Source organism: Mobula hypostoma, chromosome 7 (assembly GCF_963921235.1).
Source record: "Mobula hypostoma chromosome 7, sMobHyp1.1, whole genome shotgun sequence".
In the NCBI taxonomy this organism is placed as follows: Eukaryota; Metazoa; Chordata; class Chondrichthyes; order Myliobatiformes; family Myliobatidae; genus Mobula; species Mobula hypostoma.
The window spans coordinates 134752913-134769556 of NC_086103.1; the positions used below are offsets into that span (position 1 = coordinate 134752913).

General features: G+C 41.8%; 1 protein-coding gene across 3 annotated transcripts in view; it reads left to right on the plus strand.

Moving 5' to 3' along the window:
• The window catches only part of ranbp2 (RAN binding protein 2), a 73251-nt gene that overhangs the window by 38068 nt on the left and 18539 nt on the right, over positions 1 to 16644 (plus strand). For all 3 annotated transcript variants that reach the window (XM_063054057.1, XM_063054059.1, XM_063054058.1), the window contains 7 exons: positions 346 to 483; positions 1203 to 1286; positions 1364 to 1453; positions 1533 to 1625; positions 1705 to 1773; positions 6668 to 6873; positions 7308 to 7521. In XM_063054057.1, the coding sequence (XP_062910127.1) occupies positions 346 to 483; positions 1203 to 1286; positions 1364 to 1453; positions 1533 to 1625; positions 1705 to 1773; positions 6668 to 6873; positions 7308 to 7521 (894 nt within the window). The remainder of the gene's footprint in view (positions 1 to 345; positions 484 to 1202; positions 1287 to 1363; positions 1454 to 1532; positions 1626 to 1704; positions 1774 to 6667; positions 6874 to 7307; positions 7522 to 16644) is intronic.

Genomic DNA, 16644 nt, shown 5'->3' on the forward strand with positions numbered 1-16644 from the left:
GCCCCAACAGACCTCCTTCTGTCTCGCAGTTGCGTGCCATGTCTTATATATTAACATTGTTGTTACTCCTGGTAAGATTCACTCCCATGGAAGCAATGTGGTTCTTTTGTCTCATTTAATTTCCTAAGCTCAACCTAAATTTGAATTTTAATAATTTGAATGAGACAACACTGAGTATAAAAACATTGCTAAAAGTATTGCTTCATTTCTTGCACTGGAAATGGATTGATCAAATAACATCATGTTAATACCTTTGCATAGATCTTGGTTCATTATTATAGTTATTTTTATTTTTATGTCCTCTTGCATAAATTTTGTTTTCTAATGCAATTAATTCCTCTTTAGTTGGAGGCGAAGATTTACAAATTATTTTTGCATCGGTACCCACACCTGAACAAGAAGCTCTTGCAAAAGAACTGAAACTTCCTCCAACATTTTTTTGCTACAAGAACAAACCTGGCTATGTTAGTGATGATGAAGATGGTAAGATTTGGAGATGTTTGTCTATCGTGCTGATAAGAGGTCGTGTGTGTGTGTACTTAATCCAAAACTTAAACTCGTAAAATTTCCTCAGTACCTTTCCCCGTCGACATCTCCATCTGATTCCATTTGTTTTTATATTTGCTTTTTTCCCTCATTAGCTCCTTCTCTCCCACTATTTTCTAACCTACATTGGCATCTTGTTAAGCATTGCCTCAATGTTAATATTTTCATTCATGTTTTTAAATTTGTCTGTGGCTTTTCTGATCTCCATCATATTCATACCCATTGTAATTGTGGCATCTTGTTCATCCTAGATTTAATGTGGTTTTGACTTTGGTGGCAAAGACAAAATTTTGAATTTGCTACATAAATTGTCTTCTCTTTTATCTAGTATCTTTGATATTTATGCAAAACATTTATGATTTGCTGTGCTAGAGGTGTTAAACAAAAGGGTTGTTGTTATGTGCCTCACTTTGGGTATGGTGACGCAGAAAGTCCTTCCAGCTGCACTGTATGGACTTAAAAAAAACAATGATGAAGCTACTCTGTGATTAGGTTATGTGGTTACTATGTTTATGTAAATAAGTTTACTTAAAATACAGTTTTTTTTCCATTTAAAAGGGAAAAGTATCAAATGTATCAGACAAATTTGCCAACTAGATTTCCTTTGGTCTTGTATTTCACATAGCAAACTAATGTTAAATTATTCCTCTCTCAAGATGAAGACTATGAAACTGCAGTCAAAAATCTCAATGGAAAACTATATCCAGATAAGCCCCAAAGGCAAAAATCAGCTATCACAGGTACAGATAAAAACTCCTCAAACTATCTTTTAAATTAAAAATGCAGGTTAAATTACTTAAGAATTTTCCAAACCTAGGTAAAAGCTTGAGAACTAATGCAAAACTGGATCCAGGTGCGTCAGGGGGACAATTGGCTACCCTTGACTCGGAATGTGTATCTGCACCAGGTAAATAAATTTCTTCATCTAAGCTCTCTTTTTGGACTAAAATAACTTTGTTAACTCTGGTATTCATACTTAATGTCAGCTGATAGAAGTCTTGGTAGAAATCTACACCCAGATCAGTGTAAGGATTGGCTTCATCAGGATGCATCTCAACAAGAAGTCTCCAGTAAAACAGGTACAAGTTTTATACAGAAAATTACTGTCTTTTTTTGATCATGTAAAAGTTCTAATTCCCAGCATCTTTTCTTTTCAAGGCACTTTCTTGAAATCAACTGATAAGTTATGTTGTGGTGACAAAAAGGAGCAGAAGTCCTGTATAATAGGTATACTTTTTTTTTGCAGTTTTGTAATTGACCACTGGAATTCGTGATACCAATTTTTATTGGTGTCATTTTTAGAAATACATTTGGGTATTTTAACAAATAGCTTCATTCTGGATGTGTATCGAAATGGATTGACTTATGATTTTGAAAATAGATTGAGTTGATACAAAATAGCCAACAATTGTACTCATAAAGTAATCTGTTGTTAAATATAGGGCAAAGGCTTTGGATGTTTTGGCTAATGCGTGTGATAACATTGCTTCAAAACTCAACTATATTAGATGCTAGGCTGGGTATTGTTAATGAGGAAGTAAAGGAGTAATGTGAAATATTCTCCATTAGGTCTTTTAAGAGGCTCCTGAATAGGTACATGGAGCTAAAAAAAAATAGAGGGCTGTGGATAGCTCTAGGTAATTTCTAAAATAAGTACATTTCCGCCATAGCATTATGGGCCCAAGGGCCTGTATTGTGCTGTAGTTTTTCTATGTTAGTTCTGTTCAGGGCACCAAAATCTGAGGGGCATTGGTACTGCTGAAGACTTAAAGGGTTGGACACAGTTTAAGTGACTTCACAGCAAATCTTGGCCGGATCTTTGTGCTATGATTTGGAGCAACAGGGCCTCAGTGAGTGGGAGAAGATGATGGAGAGGACTGGTGAGTTCAGTTGCTTTGGAGTAGATGAGGGGGGGTCATGGTTAGGAGGTCAAGGGACAGATGCTAGTAGGAAAACAATATATTTGAGTGAGGTTTCAACCCTAGGCTGGGATCTGCCAGAGATAGCTATTAAAATGTGACTGTCCTATAGATAGCTATTAAAATGTGACTGTCCTATTGATTGGTATGCATCAAACAACGTTACCTAATTTCTCTTTGTGCTTTAAGGAATGTCATTAGGATGATTTTACAAATACCTGCGGTGTTGCGTATCGGTGCAAGAGCATTCACAGACAAGAGGATCGAATTTTCAGTGATTTACTAGCACTTTGTAAATTTTATCAATGCAAGAAGCATAACTTCTGATTTCTAGACAGAAAATTAAACTCAATTTAAATAAGTGGCTCTTCAACCACGGTTTCCATCTGTTACTATTTTGCCTCATCCAATTTGGGCAGCCCTTTATATCACTATAGAACTGGTGATGCAGTTTAGAAAAACAAAGTTGAACTGTCATCTGAGATTTTCTACAACAAGAATTGAGGCAGAATCCAACAGCAATATCCTTTTAAGATAGTGGTTAGTTAGTTCTGTCTGGTCTTAGAATTCTTGGATGTGCATGAGCACAGTAAAATATTGGGAGACTGTTTAGGGATCCAAAAATAAGCATAATCAAAATGGACTTGTGAATAGCTGGTAAAATTGAAATAAAAACAATTCTGAAGCTGCTCAACAGATCAGGCAGCCTCTGTGGAGAGAGAGAAAAACTGAGTTATGTGAGCAGTGAATGCAGAAGGGAGTGCAGATGAGCTATTGAAAATCATCCTTGGATTGCTGGATGAAAGGGAAGGACACCTTTGTCATCTGGATTCTCTTTATCATAATAATTATTCCTGGCCTGCTGAAGTCTTTGCAATTTCAAACACACTGCTTTTTCACTTCATCCAATTCTGTCTTCCCACCACCACCCCCGAACAGATGCTCAGCATCTTCAGCATTTCTGGTTTATTTTGAATTTCCAGCCACTTGTGTTGTCTTTAGTCTGATAAAGTTAGCTTGTTTTGAATTCTTATTGTTTTGTTGACTTCTAGGCCTTGAACAAAAGAGAATGATGTGAGGAAATGGGTATAATTTTCTTGTAAAAATAGCTTTTATAGATTAGAATATATAGTACTGTGCAAAAGTCTTGGGCTTTAGGGGAAAAATTCTGTAAAGCAGAAGTGCTTTCAAAAATGTTTCAGAATATCAAAAAATTTACTGTGAAGAACAGTAAACAGTCTTTTAAACGAAAAACTACTGGTGAATGTGGTGTGGCCACCTTTTGCTTTTAAAATGGCATCAATTCATTTAGGCACACTATCGTGCAGTTTTATAAGAAAACCAGCTGGTAGGTTGTTCCAAGCATCTTGGAGAACTTGCCACAGCTATTCTGCAGACTTTGGCTGCCTCACTTGCTTCTGTTTCTCTGGAAAATCTGAGACATCTTCAATGATGTTGAGATCTGGGGTCTGTAGAGGCTCTACCATCTGTTGCAGAACTGGTTGTCCTTTTCGCTGAAGGTAGTTCTCTCTGACCTTGGCCATGCATTTGGGATCATTGTCCTCCTGCAGAATGAAGTTGGGAGTGATCAAATACCTCCTGATGGTATTGTGTGATGAATGAGAATCTGCGTGTACTCGGCATTGAGGATTCCATTAATTCTGGCCAGATCACCATCTCCATTTGCAGAAATGTAGCCCCAAACCTGCAGGAAACGTCTGTCGTGCTTCACTGTTGGCTGCACGCACGCATGTAGTGCTCTGCAACTCTTCTACAGACAAACTGCCTCCTATTTGAGCCAAAAAAAATCAAATTTTGACTCTCAGTCCTTGTGTTTTTGTGCATAGGTGAGTCTCTTGGTTTTGTTTCTACTTTGGAGGAATGGCTTTTTGGCATCAACTCTTCCATGAAGGCCGCCTATGACAAAACTTTTCCAGACTGTAGAGGGTGTACTTGGGTTCCAGTGGTTTCATTGAATTCAGAGCTGATAGCAGTGCTGGAGTTCAGATTTAGAAGGCACATCAGTTTGATGCATCTCTCGCACTCAGTTTCTGTGTCCACCCACTACGTTTCTGGCCCTCAACCTTGCCTGTTTCTTTGAGCTTTTTCAAAAGAGCTTGGGCAGCACATCTTGAAACCCTGTCTGCCATAAAATTTCTGCTTGGGAGAGCCCTTGCTGATGCAGGGCGACCATATTGTATCTTGTTATGATCACTCTTACCATTTTGCAAGAATTGATTTGAAGGTTAAACTGTCACATCTACCACAACCTCACCTTTTAGTTTGGTTGTCCTTCATCCAGTTTGAGTCCTCCAACATCCGTTTCTGTTTCAGTTAACAACACAGAAAAACTGCTGGTGAACGCAGCAGGCCAGGCAGCATCTATAGGAAGAGGTACAATCGACATTTCGGGCCGAGACCCTTCGTCAGGACTAACTGAAAGAAGAGCTAGTAAGAGATTTGAAAGGGGGAGAGGGAGATCCAAAATGATAGGAGAAGACAGGAGGGGGAGGGATGGAGCTAAGAGCTGGAAAGTTGATTGGCAAAAGGGATACGAGGCTGGAGAAGAGTGGGGATCATGGGACGGGAAGCCGAGGGAGAAAGAAGGTGGGGGAGCCCAGAGGATGGGCAAGGAGTTATAGTGAGAGGGACAGAGGGAGAAAAAAGAGTAGGGAAAAAAAAAATAATAATAACAGATGGGATACAAGATGGGGCATTAACGGAAGTTAGAGAAGTCAATGTTCATGCCATCAGGTTGGAGGCTACCCAGACGGAATATAAGGTGTTGTTCCTCCAACCTGAGTGTGACTTCATCTTGACAGTAGAGGAGGCCGTGGATAGACATATCAGAATGGGAATGGGACGTGGAATTAAAATGTGTGGGCACTGGGAGATCCTGCTTTCTCTGGCAGACAGAGCGTAGGTGTTCAGCGAAACATTCTCCCAGCCTGCGTTGGGTCATGCCAATATATAGAAGGCCGCATCAGGAGCACTGGACGCAGTATATCACCCCAGCTGACTCACAGGTGAAGTGTCGCCTCATCTGTAAGGACTGTCTGGGGCCCTGAATGGTAGTGAGGGAGGAAGTGTAAGGGCATGTGTAGCATTTGTTCTCCTTATAAGGATAAGTGCTGGGAGGGAGATCAGTGGGAAGGGCTGGGGGAGATGAATGGACAAGGGAGTCACGTAGAGAGCTATCTCTGCGGAAAGCGGGGCTGGGGGGAGGACAGATGTGCTTAGTGGTGGGATCCCATTGGAGGTGGTGGAAGTTAACGGAGAATAATATGTTGGACCTGGAGGCTGGTGGGGTGGTAGGTGAGGACAAGGGGAACCCTATTCCTGGTGGGGTGGCGGGAAATGAGAGAGATACGTTTGAGAGTAGAGTTGATGGTGGAGGAAGGGAAGCCCCTTTCTTTAAAAAAAAGGGAGGATATCTCCTTTGTCCTGGAATGAAAAGCCTCATCCTGAGAGCAGATGCGGCGGAGGCAGAGGAATTCTGAGAAGGGGATGGCATCTTTGCAAGAGACAGGGTGGGAAGAGGAATAGTCCAGGTAACAGAGTCCGTAGGCTTATGGTAGACGTCAGTAGATAAGCTGTCTCCTGAGATAGAGACAGAAAGATCTAGAAAGGGGAGGGAGGTGTCGGAAATGGACCAGGTAAACTTGAGGGCAGGGTGAAAGTTGGAGGCAAAGTTAATGAAGTCAGTGAGCTCAGCATGTGTGCAGGAAGCAGCGCCAATGCAGTCGTTGATGTAGCGAAGGAAAAGTGGGGGACAGATACCAGTATAGGCTTGGAGCATAGTTTGCAGTTAATCAGTTTAGTTCATTCAAATCATTATGTCATTGATCGTTAGCGTCCTGTTTGTTACTTTGTTCAATCATGCACTGGGCTATATTTTGACAAAGTAATCTAGTTTTTATTTGATTAGTGGTCTATTACTTTATATGGTACTTGATGAAATACAAACATTTTTCTGTAGCATTTATTTTTTTTGGAAAAAGAGTTTTGAAGTCTATAGTTCGCTTTTTTTCTACTGACACTATTGCAGAAGAAAAAAAGTTGTATAAAAGTCCATGGTGTTCAAGACATTTGCACAGTACTGTAGTATATTATGTAGTAACTAATACTAAAAGTGTTTTGTTTAAAATCAAGATTGCGATGAAATTTTCCTAGTGTTTGTGACCATCCTGCTACTTTTGTAGGCTCCAGTGTGGGTAATCTGGAAGAAGATGGTGAGAAAGACTGTTTCATTGTCTGGGAGAAATTACCAACAGATGAAGAGAGGATGAAAGCTAAAAATCTGCTGCTCCCTTCTACCTTCTTTTGTGGTTTAAGCAGTGATACAGAAGGGGAGGAGAAGGATGATGATGACTTCGAGACTGAAATTAGAAAAATAAGGGACTTCCAGGTAAAATTAAAAATATCTTCATTGTATTCGATTAATTCTTGAACAGTGTATCAAATTGCAATTTCCAGCTGTATGACCGTGTTAAAATATTGGCTCTTTATTTCACAAATAGCATCTTTCATAGGAATTGCTTTGTCAGTTAGCAACAATAAGACTATATGTCTAGTGAAGTTAACATTTATCATATTTGTTATTTCTTAAATTAATGTGCCAGTGTTCTATTTTCTGTCTGAATTGTGTTCACAATTAGATGGATTGTTTAATATAGTAATATTTCATTCATGTTTGTTTGGCTTAAAATGTTCACATGATTTCTAAATTAATCCACTGAAGTTTAATAGTGCTTAATTAGAGCAATGGTGTTTTTAAATTGCATACTAATTATTGCAGGTAAACCATCCATTTTAACTGCAATAATTTTCTTTTAACTATAGATAGCTCAAGAAGGGCACATCAGCAGCTCCACTGATGCACAGGCTACAGTACAGTTGAATAAACAGACAATGGATACACCAGCTGCTGTTTCAAGGATTGAACCAGACTCCACAACAAACTCTATACCGAAGGCAGAATTTCCAGCATCTGATGATGGCAGCCCCATTGATTTATCAGCTAGAAAAGAAATGGAACCAGATTCTACCACTCAGGGTACAAAAAAAAATGGGATGAATTAATATGGAATTGTTTTCAATTGAATGTAATGGGAAGTTAGTGGACCTCCAGATTTACTAACAGGGAAGTTATTAGTTATTAAGAGGAAATACTTTCATTTATGGGGAAACATTAATTGATGGCATTGTAGATCAAGAATTTAAATTGTACTTAAACCGCTTAAGCTGCTGACCCTGAGGAGCTAAAGTTTTCTCATACTGTTTATGCAGCCTGTTTTTATTGAACTAGTGGCAAGGCTTTCAGTGTAGATGAACCTTTAATTTTCTTATTTTAGAAATGATGATATTTCCGTCACTTCCTCTGAAGAGAAACAAAACTTAGTTTTCAGAGAATTTTGCAGTGAAACATTAAATATAGTGAGCCAGCACAGCCTTGATAATTGAGAAATGCAAAGGCTAGCAATTCTCAGGGTGAAGTAATTTTTTTTTCTCGTATCAGAATTAAGAACAGAATAGGAGCAGGAGTAGACCATCTTGCCTGTCGAGCCTGCTCCACCATTCAATAAGATCATGACTGATTTGGCCATGAACTCATCTCTACCTACCTGCCTTTTCTCCATAACCCTTAATTCCACTGCTATGCCAAAATCTACCCAAGCTTGTCTTAAATATATTTACTGAGGTAGCCTTCACTGCTTCATTGGACAGAGAATTCCACAGATTCACCACTCCCCGGGAAAAGCAGTTCCTCCTCATCTCGGTCCTAAATCTACTCCCTCGAATCTTGAGGCTATGTCCCTATTGAATGACTGACCTTTATTTTGAGACTGTATGTTGGTTCTTGATGCCCCAGTTAACAGAAAAAACTCAATGTTTGTCTTAAAAACTTACAAAAATGCTGTGTATGTTTCATTGCTAAGATCAGCACACAAAACTGTAGGTCCATTCTCAGCAACAAACCTTCCATCCCTGGAGTCAATCTATCAAACCTTAGTTGCACCTCTACTGCAGATATATCTTTCCTTGGCTATGGAAACCATATGTATACAAATTTCTGTATGCAGAATCATTGGGGCCCATATAATTGGAGCAAGATGACTCTGATCATATTGTTTTTTGCATTAGAGGTGAGCTATTTGCCTTCCTTCTTGCTGTATCTTCATTTTAACCTGGTGATTTGTATACAATAACACCCAGGCCCCTCTGAATACCTTTTAATCTCTCACTATTTGAAATACTTCATGCTTCAAAGTGGATGGCTTCACATTTTTCAGTATGTTCCATATACTTTGTTCTTGTCTATTCATTAAAACACTATACACCACCTGAAGCCTCTGCATTCTCCTAATAACCAACAGTTCCACTCAGCTTTGAATTGTCAGTGTGTTTGCATGCATGTATATGGGTCCATGAACTTCACCATACCTCTACTGCACCATTTATTTATTGTAACTTTTTGGTAATTTTTTTTGTCTTGCACTATAGTTCTGCCATAAAACTAATTTCATACCATGTCAATGATGATGAATCTGATTCTGAACTAATCAGCTCATCCAAATATCAGATGTACATTTTGAATGGCTGGGAGCCCACCTTTAATGTCAATTGCACTGTCCACACCCCTCGTAACATCATGACAAAGTGGAAACTGAGTGCTTGTTTGGCACAGCTTCTCAGGACATCCCACATCATTAAGAAAGCTCATCACTTTCTGAGGAGGCTGAAGAGAGCTGGGCTATGCTTGCGTCCTTCTACAGATGTGCAATAGAGAGCATCATAACATGCTACATTACGACTTGATATGGAAGCTGCACTACAGCATACAAGAAGGCTCTGCAACAAGCAGTCAAAACTGTCCAAGGCATTACTGGCTCCAGCCCATCCACCATCAAGTATGTATACACAGAAAGGTGGTGGAAAAGGGGCCAGCAGGATCATGAAGGATCCCACCCACCCTACTCATCGACTTTTGTCCCACTCCGATCAGGGACGAGGCTACGTTGCATCCATGTCAGGACTGCCAAACTCAAACAGTTACTTTTCCCAAACAGTAAGAATGATCAACACATCTACCCACTAACTCATCCTTCCACACCCTACACCACCACTACTTCATAATTTCCTGTCTAGTCACCTTATGTACAGACACTCTTGTGGCTAACTTCACTTTATGGACATACAATCAATCGTGTATATATCTTGTGTACTTGTTTATTGTGGTTTTTTATTATTGTGTTGTTATCTTATACCTTTTTTTATGCTGCATGGAATCCAGAGTAACAATTTTGTTCTCCTTTACATTTGTATACTGGAAATAACATTAAACAACTTGAATTTAGCATACCACTTAACACCATTTCCAATACAAAAATAATCCATTTATTCCAGCCTTTTACTTTTTGTAATTAATTCTCAATAGACAATTTATTAATCTACAGTAATCATATCTATATAAAAATATTAAGTGGTGCCTTATTGAAAAAATTCTTAAAGTCCCAAGATATACCAGCTGGTCCGCTTGTTCTTTCTGTTACAACTTCAAAAGGCTCTTGTGTATTTCAGAGATGCAATTGCTCGTTCATAAATCCATGAATATTCTGCTTCTATCTATTTATCATTTTTTTTTTAGAGATATAGTGTGGAATAGACCTTTCAAGCAGCACTGTCCAGCAATCCCCAATTTAACCCTTTCCTGAACACGGGACAATTTGCAACAACATATTAACCTACTAACCAGAACATCTTTGGACTGTGGGAGGAAATCGGAGTACTCAGAGAAAACCCACACATTCCACAGAGAGAACATACAGACTCTTTACAAATGATGGCAGAATTGAACTCAAACACTGCCCCAAGCTAAACTGGCATCACACTAACGACTACACTACAGTGTGACCACTTCCTTTATCAGTGATTCCAGCATTTTTCTTACTACTGACAACATGCTAATTGCTCTGTAGCTCCTTGTTTCCTACTTGTATACAATAGAGGGATTGCATGTGCCATCTTTTAAATTGTGGGAACTACTCTTTGTGTACTCTTGAAGATGAATACCAGTGGGTTCAGAGGTGCGCAGAAATAAATCCCAATTACTGAAAGCCTTGACAATTACTAAAGCCTCTTGCCCAGCTTTGATTTTAAAAGTGAGGGTTTCAAATTCTTATAAAAGGTTAAAAGTAAAAAGTAATTTACTTTTAAAGAAATGTATCAGGCTTAAACACAAAATCAAACATTAAAAGCAAAAATAAACTTAACTGTCCATGTTCCTACTTGTAATCTCCATTGAATGAGTAGGTTTGCAGATCCTTCAGGTTGTACATCATGAGAGACCGGTTTTCCAGTGTAAATGAGGGGGAAACGTCAGTAAGATTGAGCACTTGCATGACTGCTTTTGAAGTCCACATCTCCAGGTTTAAGTTGTCAGATGTTGTCCAGCAAGTTTCAGACTGCAGCATGTAAAACATCAGTTTTGGAAGGTTGGGCACTAGCATTTAACAACACAATCCAGGCACATGTTTGATCATGTATAGAAACCAAAGGGCAGCTTTGTAACCACTGGACTAACTGAGGTGAAGTTTGGAAGTGGGGTTAGTTTTAAGAAGACTATTTTAATCTCCAAGTATTGCTGGAGGGCTCTGTTCCTGTTTTTTTAAAACTATATATAATAATTATCCATGTTTTATCCATGGCTTCCCAGAATCTACTGCAGACAGCTTAAAGTTTCTGATTCTGACAAAAACATTTTTCGTAAGCCAGGAATGAACAAAAACTGTGGGAGCAGATCAGCAACACAGCTGTGATAGGAGAAAGGGCAAATCAAGGAAGAGCAACTGTCATCTGGCCTTACTGCCTCAATGAATGAGTCTGCTCCATGCACCCAGCTGTGCTTGGCTTGACTTAGACCACAGCATTGCAGGTTCGGGGGAGGTGCATGTTGGGAATAAAAGTGCAGAAATATCCCGTTCCCACTGTAAGATGTCTGTAGTCACATAGCAACTATAAATTGTATCCCCTTCTAGCCTTATGATCTCCTAAACACCAGGTAAATAACCCCCACATTTTAAAAAAAAACACTCCACAGCAACTGGCAATTTAGTCCCCACATAGACCTCCAAATAGCCAGCACAATGGAATGAACTACAAATTCCTATTTTTAAAAAAAATTGCCTTGCTGCATCCAGCTAGCAGGGGCAAGCTCCATAGAGGTTCAAATAATATGTGCGTTCTGCTCAGTCAGTCTCTCCAGCAGATTATAAACATTCCCCCCTCATTTACACTGGGAAGGAGGATGGCTGGAAGATGATAGGTGAAGCCTAGTGGATAGAAAATGTAAAGGGCTGGAGCGTAAGGAATATAATAGGAGAAGAGGGTGGATCATAGGAGAAAGAGGAGGACGGAAACCAGGGAGAGGTAGAGAAGAGGTAAGGGTCCAGAGTGGGAAATAGAAGAAGGAGGGGGAGGAGATTTTTTTTTTGCTGGAAGGAGAAGTTGATATTCATACCATCGTCGGATTGGAGGCTGCCCATACAGAATATAAGGTGTTGCTCCTCCTCCAACCTGAGAACAGGGTTTCGCTTCTTCTCGCTGCCTTAACAGTTATAGAGTTCCTCTTGTCCTTACCTACCACTCTGTCAGCCTTCTCATCCAACACATACTATGCAACTTCCATCATCTCCAGAGGAAACCTACCACCAAACCCACCTTTACCTCTCTCTCCCTCTGTGATTCCGTATTCATTTATCCCCACTTATCCCTGCAAGTGGCTAAATTGCTACACCTCATCTCATTTCCTATACAGTCCTTTAATGTGAGGCAACACTTCAGCTGCGAATGTGTTAGGGTCTGGTGTTCCCGATGAGGCCTCCTTGGTGAGACCCATCGTAAACTGGGAGACCACTTTGTTGAGCACCTCTGCTCCATCTGCCAAAAGCAGAATTTTCCACCGGTCTAACATTTTAATTCCAATTCCCATGTTGGTCCATGGCTGCCTCTGGTGCCACGATGAGGCCAACCTCTGAATGAAGGAACAAAGCTTTGTATTCTGTCTGAGTAGCTTCCAACCTGAGGGCATGATATAGATTTCTCCTTCCAGTTTAGAAAAAATCCATCCCCTTTCCTCTTCCTATTCCCCACTCTGGCATCTTGCCTCTTCCCACCTGCCTGTCACCTCCCACAGGTCCCTCCCCCTTTCTCCTATTGTCCACTCTCCTCTCCCATCAGATTCCTTTCTCTCCAGCCCTTTATCTTTCCTGCCCATCTGGCTTCACCTATCACCTTCCAGCTAGCCTCCTTCCTGTTCTCCCCCTTCCCCCCTCCCCCCCACCTTTTTATTCTGATATCTTCCCCTTTCTGGCTGCAAGGAAGGGTCTCTGACTGAAACGTCGGCTGTTCATTCATTTCCACAGGTGCTGCCTGACCTGATGAGTTCCTCCAGCATTTTGTGTGTGTTGCTCCCCAGCAGATTGTTGCTTCTGATTCAGCATTTGCAGTCTCTTGTCTACTGTTCTGAAGGCTATTTTTTTTCACACGTCAGACAGTTAATGTGGACCTAGTTTGGTGAAGGCACTCTTTGCTGACTTGGAAAACTGTTCAAGCCTGACTGCCAGAACTGGCAACAGAGGTTCACACCTTGGAGTGCTTCCAAGTACTGTTGGTGATGGAGAGGAATTAATAGCTTCTGTGACTATTTAAAGAACAGCAAGGATATTCTTCCAGTCTTTTAATACAAACCCGGACCTATTTGAAGAATAACTGGCAATTTATTGCCTTTCTGCTGTTGGACAATATGTACACTAGCTGCTTTGTCTGCATGACATGAAATATGGAATTCCTAGTGAAATATTTTGACATGCTAGCAATGAAGTCTACATATTAATATGAGTCCTTTTGTAAAGGACCCATGTTGTCACAATACTGTTCTCTAGAACAGGGGTTCTCAACCTTTATGCCATGGACCCTTACCATTAACCAAGTGGGCCCCTGCTGTAGAATCTAACAGTTGATATTGTATTAGATGTTTCGAACCATCTGGAATTATGGGATGTTAGATCATTGGTCAGCAAGTTGTTATATTGAATTTTAGCTGACATTTTTCAATTTGATTTGTATGGATTCTGAATACCTCAAGAAAACAAATTTGTATTAATAGAAACGCAGGAAATTATGCAGATGCTGGAAATCCAAAGCAACACACAAACTGCTGGAGGAACTCAGTAAATCACGCAGCATCTATGGAAGTGAATAAGCAGTTGACATTGGTGCATGAGAAACAGAACAATAAATTTCCAGCAGACACGAGGAAATCTGCAGATGCTGGAAATTCAAGCAACACACACAAAAAATGCTGGTGAATGCAGCAGGCCAGGCAGCATCTATAGGAAGAGGTACAGTCGACATTTTGGGCTGGGACCCTTCATCAGGACTAACTGAAAGAACAGATAATAAGAGATTTGAAAGTGGGAGGGGGAGTGGAGATCTGAAATGATAGAAGACAGGAGAGGAGGGGTGGATCTAAGAGCTGGAGAAGAAGGATCATGGGATGGGAAGTCTGGGGAGAAAGAGAAGGGGGGAGGGGAGCCTGGAAGGTGGAGAGCAGGCAAGGAGTTATAGTGAGAGGAACAGAGGGAGAAAACGTATTAAAAATATATTAAATAAATAAGGGATAGGGTGTGAAGGGGAGGAGGTGCATTAACGGAAGTTAGAGAAGTCAGTATTCATGCCATCAGGTTGGAGACTACCCAGATGGAATATAAGGTGTTGTTCCTCCAACCTGAGTGTGGCTTCATCTTGACAGTAGAGGAGGCCGTGGATAGACATAGCAGAATGGGAATGGGATGTGCAATTAAAATATGTGGCCACTGGGAGATCCTGCTTTCTCTGGCGGACAGAGCGTAGGTGTTCAGCGAAACGGTCTCCCAGCCTGCGTCGGGTCTCGTCAAAATATAGAAGGTCGCACCGGACGCAGTATATCACCCCAGCCGACTCACAGGTGGAGTGTCGCCTCACCTGGAAGGACTGTTTGAGGCCCTGAATGGTGGTGAGGGAGGAAGTGTTGGGGCATGTGTAGCACTTGTTCTGCTTACAAGGATAAGTGCCGGGAGGGAGATCGGTGGGAAGAGGTGGGGATGAATGGACGAGGGAGTCGCGTAGAGAGCGATCCTTGCAGAAAGCAGAAGGGAGGGAGGGAAAGATGTGCTTGGTGGTGAGATCCAGTTGGAGGTGGCGGAAGTTACGGAGGATTATATGTTGGACCCGGAGGCTGGTGGGTGGTAGGTGAGGACAAGGGGAGCCCTATTCCTAGTGGGGTGGCAGGAGGATGGGGTGAGAGCTGATGTGCTTGAAATGGGAGAGATACGTTTGAGGGCAGAGTTGATGGTGGAGGAAGGGAAGCCTCTTTCTTTAAAAAAGGAGGACATCTCCTTCGTCCTGGAATGAAAAGCCTAGTCCTGAGAGCAGAAGCATCAGAGACGGAAGAATTGCGAGAAGGGGATGGCATTTTTACAAGAGATAGGGTGGGAAGAGGAATAATCCAGGTAGCTCTGAGAGTCCGTAAGCTTATAGTAGACACCAGTAGACAAGCTGTCTCCAGAGATAGAGACAGAAAGTTCAAGAAAGGGGAGGGAGGTGTTAGAAATGGGGGACAGTGGGAAGGAAAAGTGGGAGACAGATGCCAGTATAGGCTTGGAACATGGATTGTTCCACAAAGCCAACAAAAAGGCAGGCATAGCTAGCACCCATACGGGTGCCCATGGCTACACCTTTACTTTGGAGGAAGTGGGAGGAGCCAAAGGAGAAATTGTTAAGAGTAAGGATTAATTCTGCTGGACGGAGGAGAGTGGTGGTAGAGGGGAACTTGTTAGGTCTGGAATCCAAAAAGAAGTGGAGAGCTTTGAGACCTTCCTGGTGGGGGATGGAGGTATATAGGGACTGAACATCCATGGTGAAAATAAAGCGGTGGGAGCCAGGGAACTTAAAATCATTGAAAAGATTCAGAGTGTGAGGAGTGTCATGAACATAGGTGGGAAGGGATTGAACAAGGGGGGATAAAACAGTGATAAAAGACGGGTATCTGTCCTCCTCTTTAACTTCGCTACATTGACGACCGCATTAGCGCTGCTTCCTACACGCATGCTGAGCTCGTTGACTTCATTAACTTTTCTTCCAACTTTCACCCTGCCCTCAAGTTTACTTGTCCATTTCTGACACATCCCTTCCCTTTCCTGATCTTTCTGTCTCTATCTCTGGAGACAGACATCAGTAGATAGCTACTATAAGCCTACGGACTCTCACAGCTACCTGGACTATTCCTCTTCCCACCCTATCTCTTGCAAAAATGCCATCCCCTTCTCAATTCCTCCGTCTCCACCGCATCTGCTCTCAGGATGAGGCTTTTCATTCCAGGACAAAGGAAATGTCCTTTTTTAAAGAAAGGGGCTTCCCTTCCTCCACCATCAACTCTGCTCTCAAACGCATCTCCCCCATTTCATGCACATCTGCTCTCACTCCATCCTCCCGCCACCCCACTAGGAATAGGGTTCCCCTTGTCCTCACCTACCACCCACCAGCCTCCAGGTCCAACATATAATTCTCCATAACTTCCGCCACCTCCAACAGGATCCCACCACCAAGCACATCTTTCCCTCCCTCCTCCTTTCTGCTTTCTGCAGGGATCGCTCTCTACACGACTCCCTCATCCATTCGTCCCCCCATCCCTTCCCACTGATCTCTCTCCCGGCACTTATCCTTGTAAGCGGAACAACTGCTACACATGACCTAACACTTCCTCCCTCACCACCATTCAGGGCCCTAGACAGTCCTTCCAGGTGAGGTGACACTTCACCTGTGAGTCGGGTGGGGTGGTATACTGTGTCTGGTGCTCCCGTTGTGGCCTTCTATATATTGGCGAGACCCGATGCAAGCTGGGAGACCGTTTGGCTGAACACCTCCGCTCTGTCCGCCAGGGAAAGCAAGATCTCCCGGTGGCCACACATTTTAATTCCGCGTCCCATTCCCATTCTGATATGTCTATCCACGGCCTCCTCTACTGTCAAGATGAAACCACACTCAGGTTGGAGGAACAACACCTTATATTCCGTCTGGGTAGCCTCCAACCTGATGGTATGAATACTGACTTCTCTAATTTCTGTTAATGCCCCTCCTC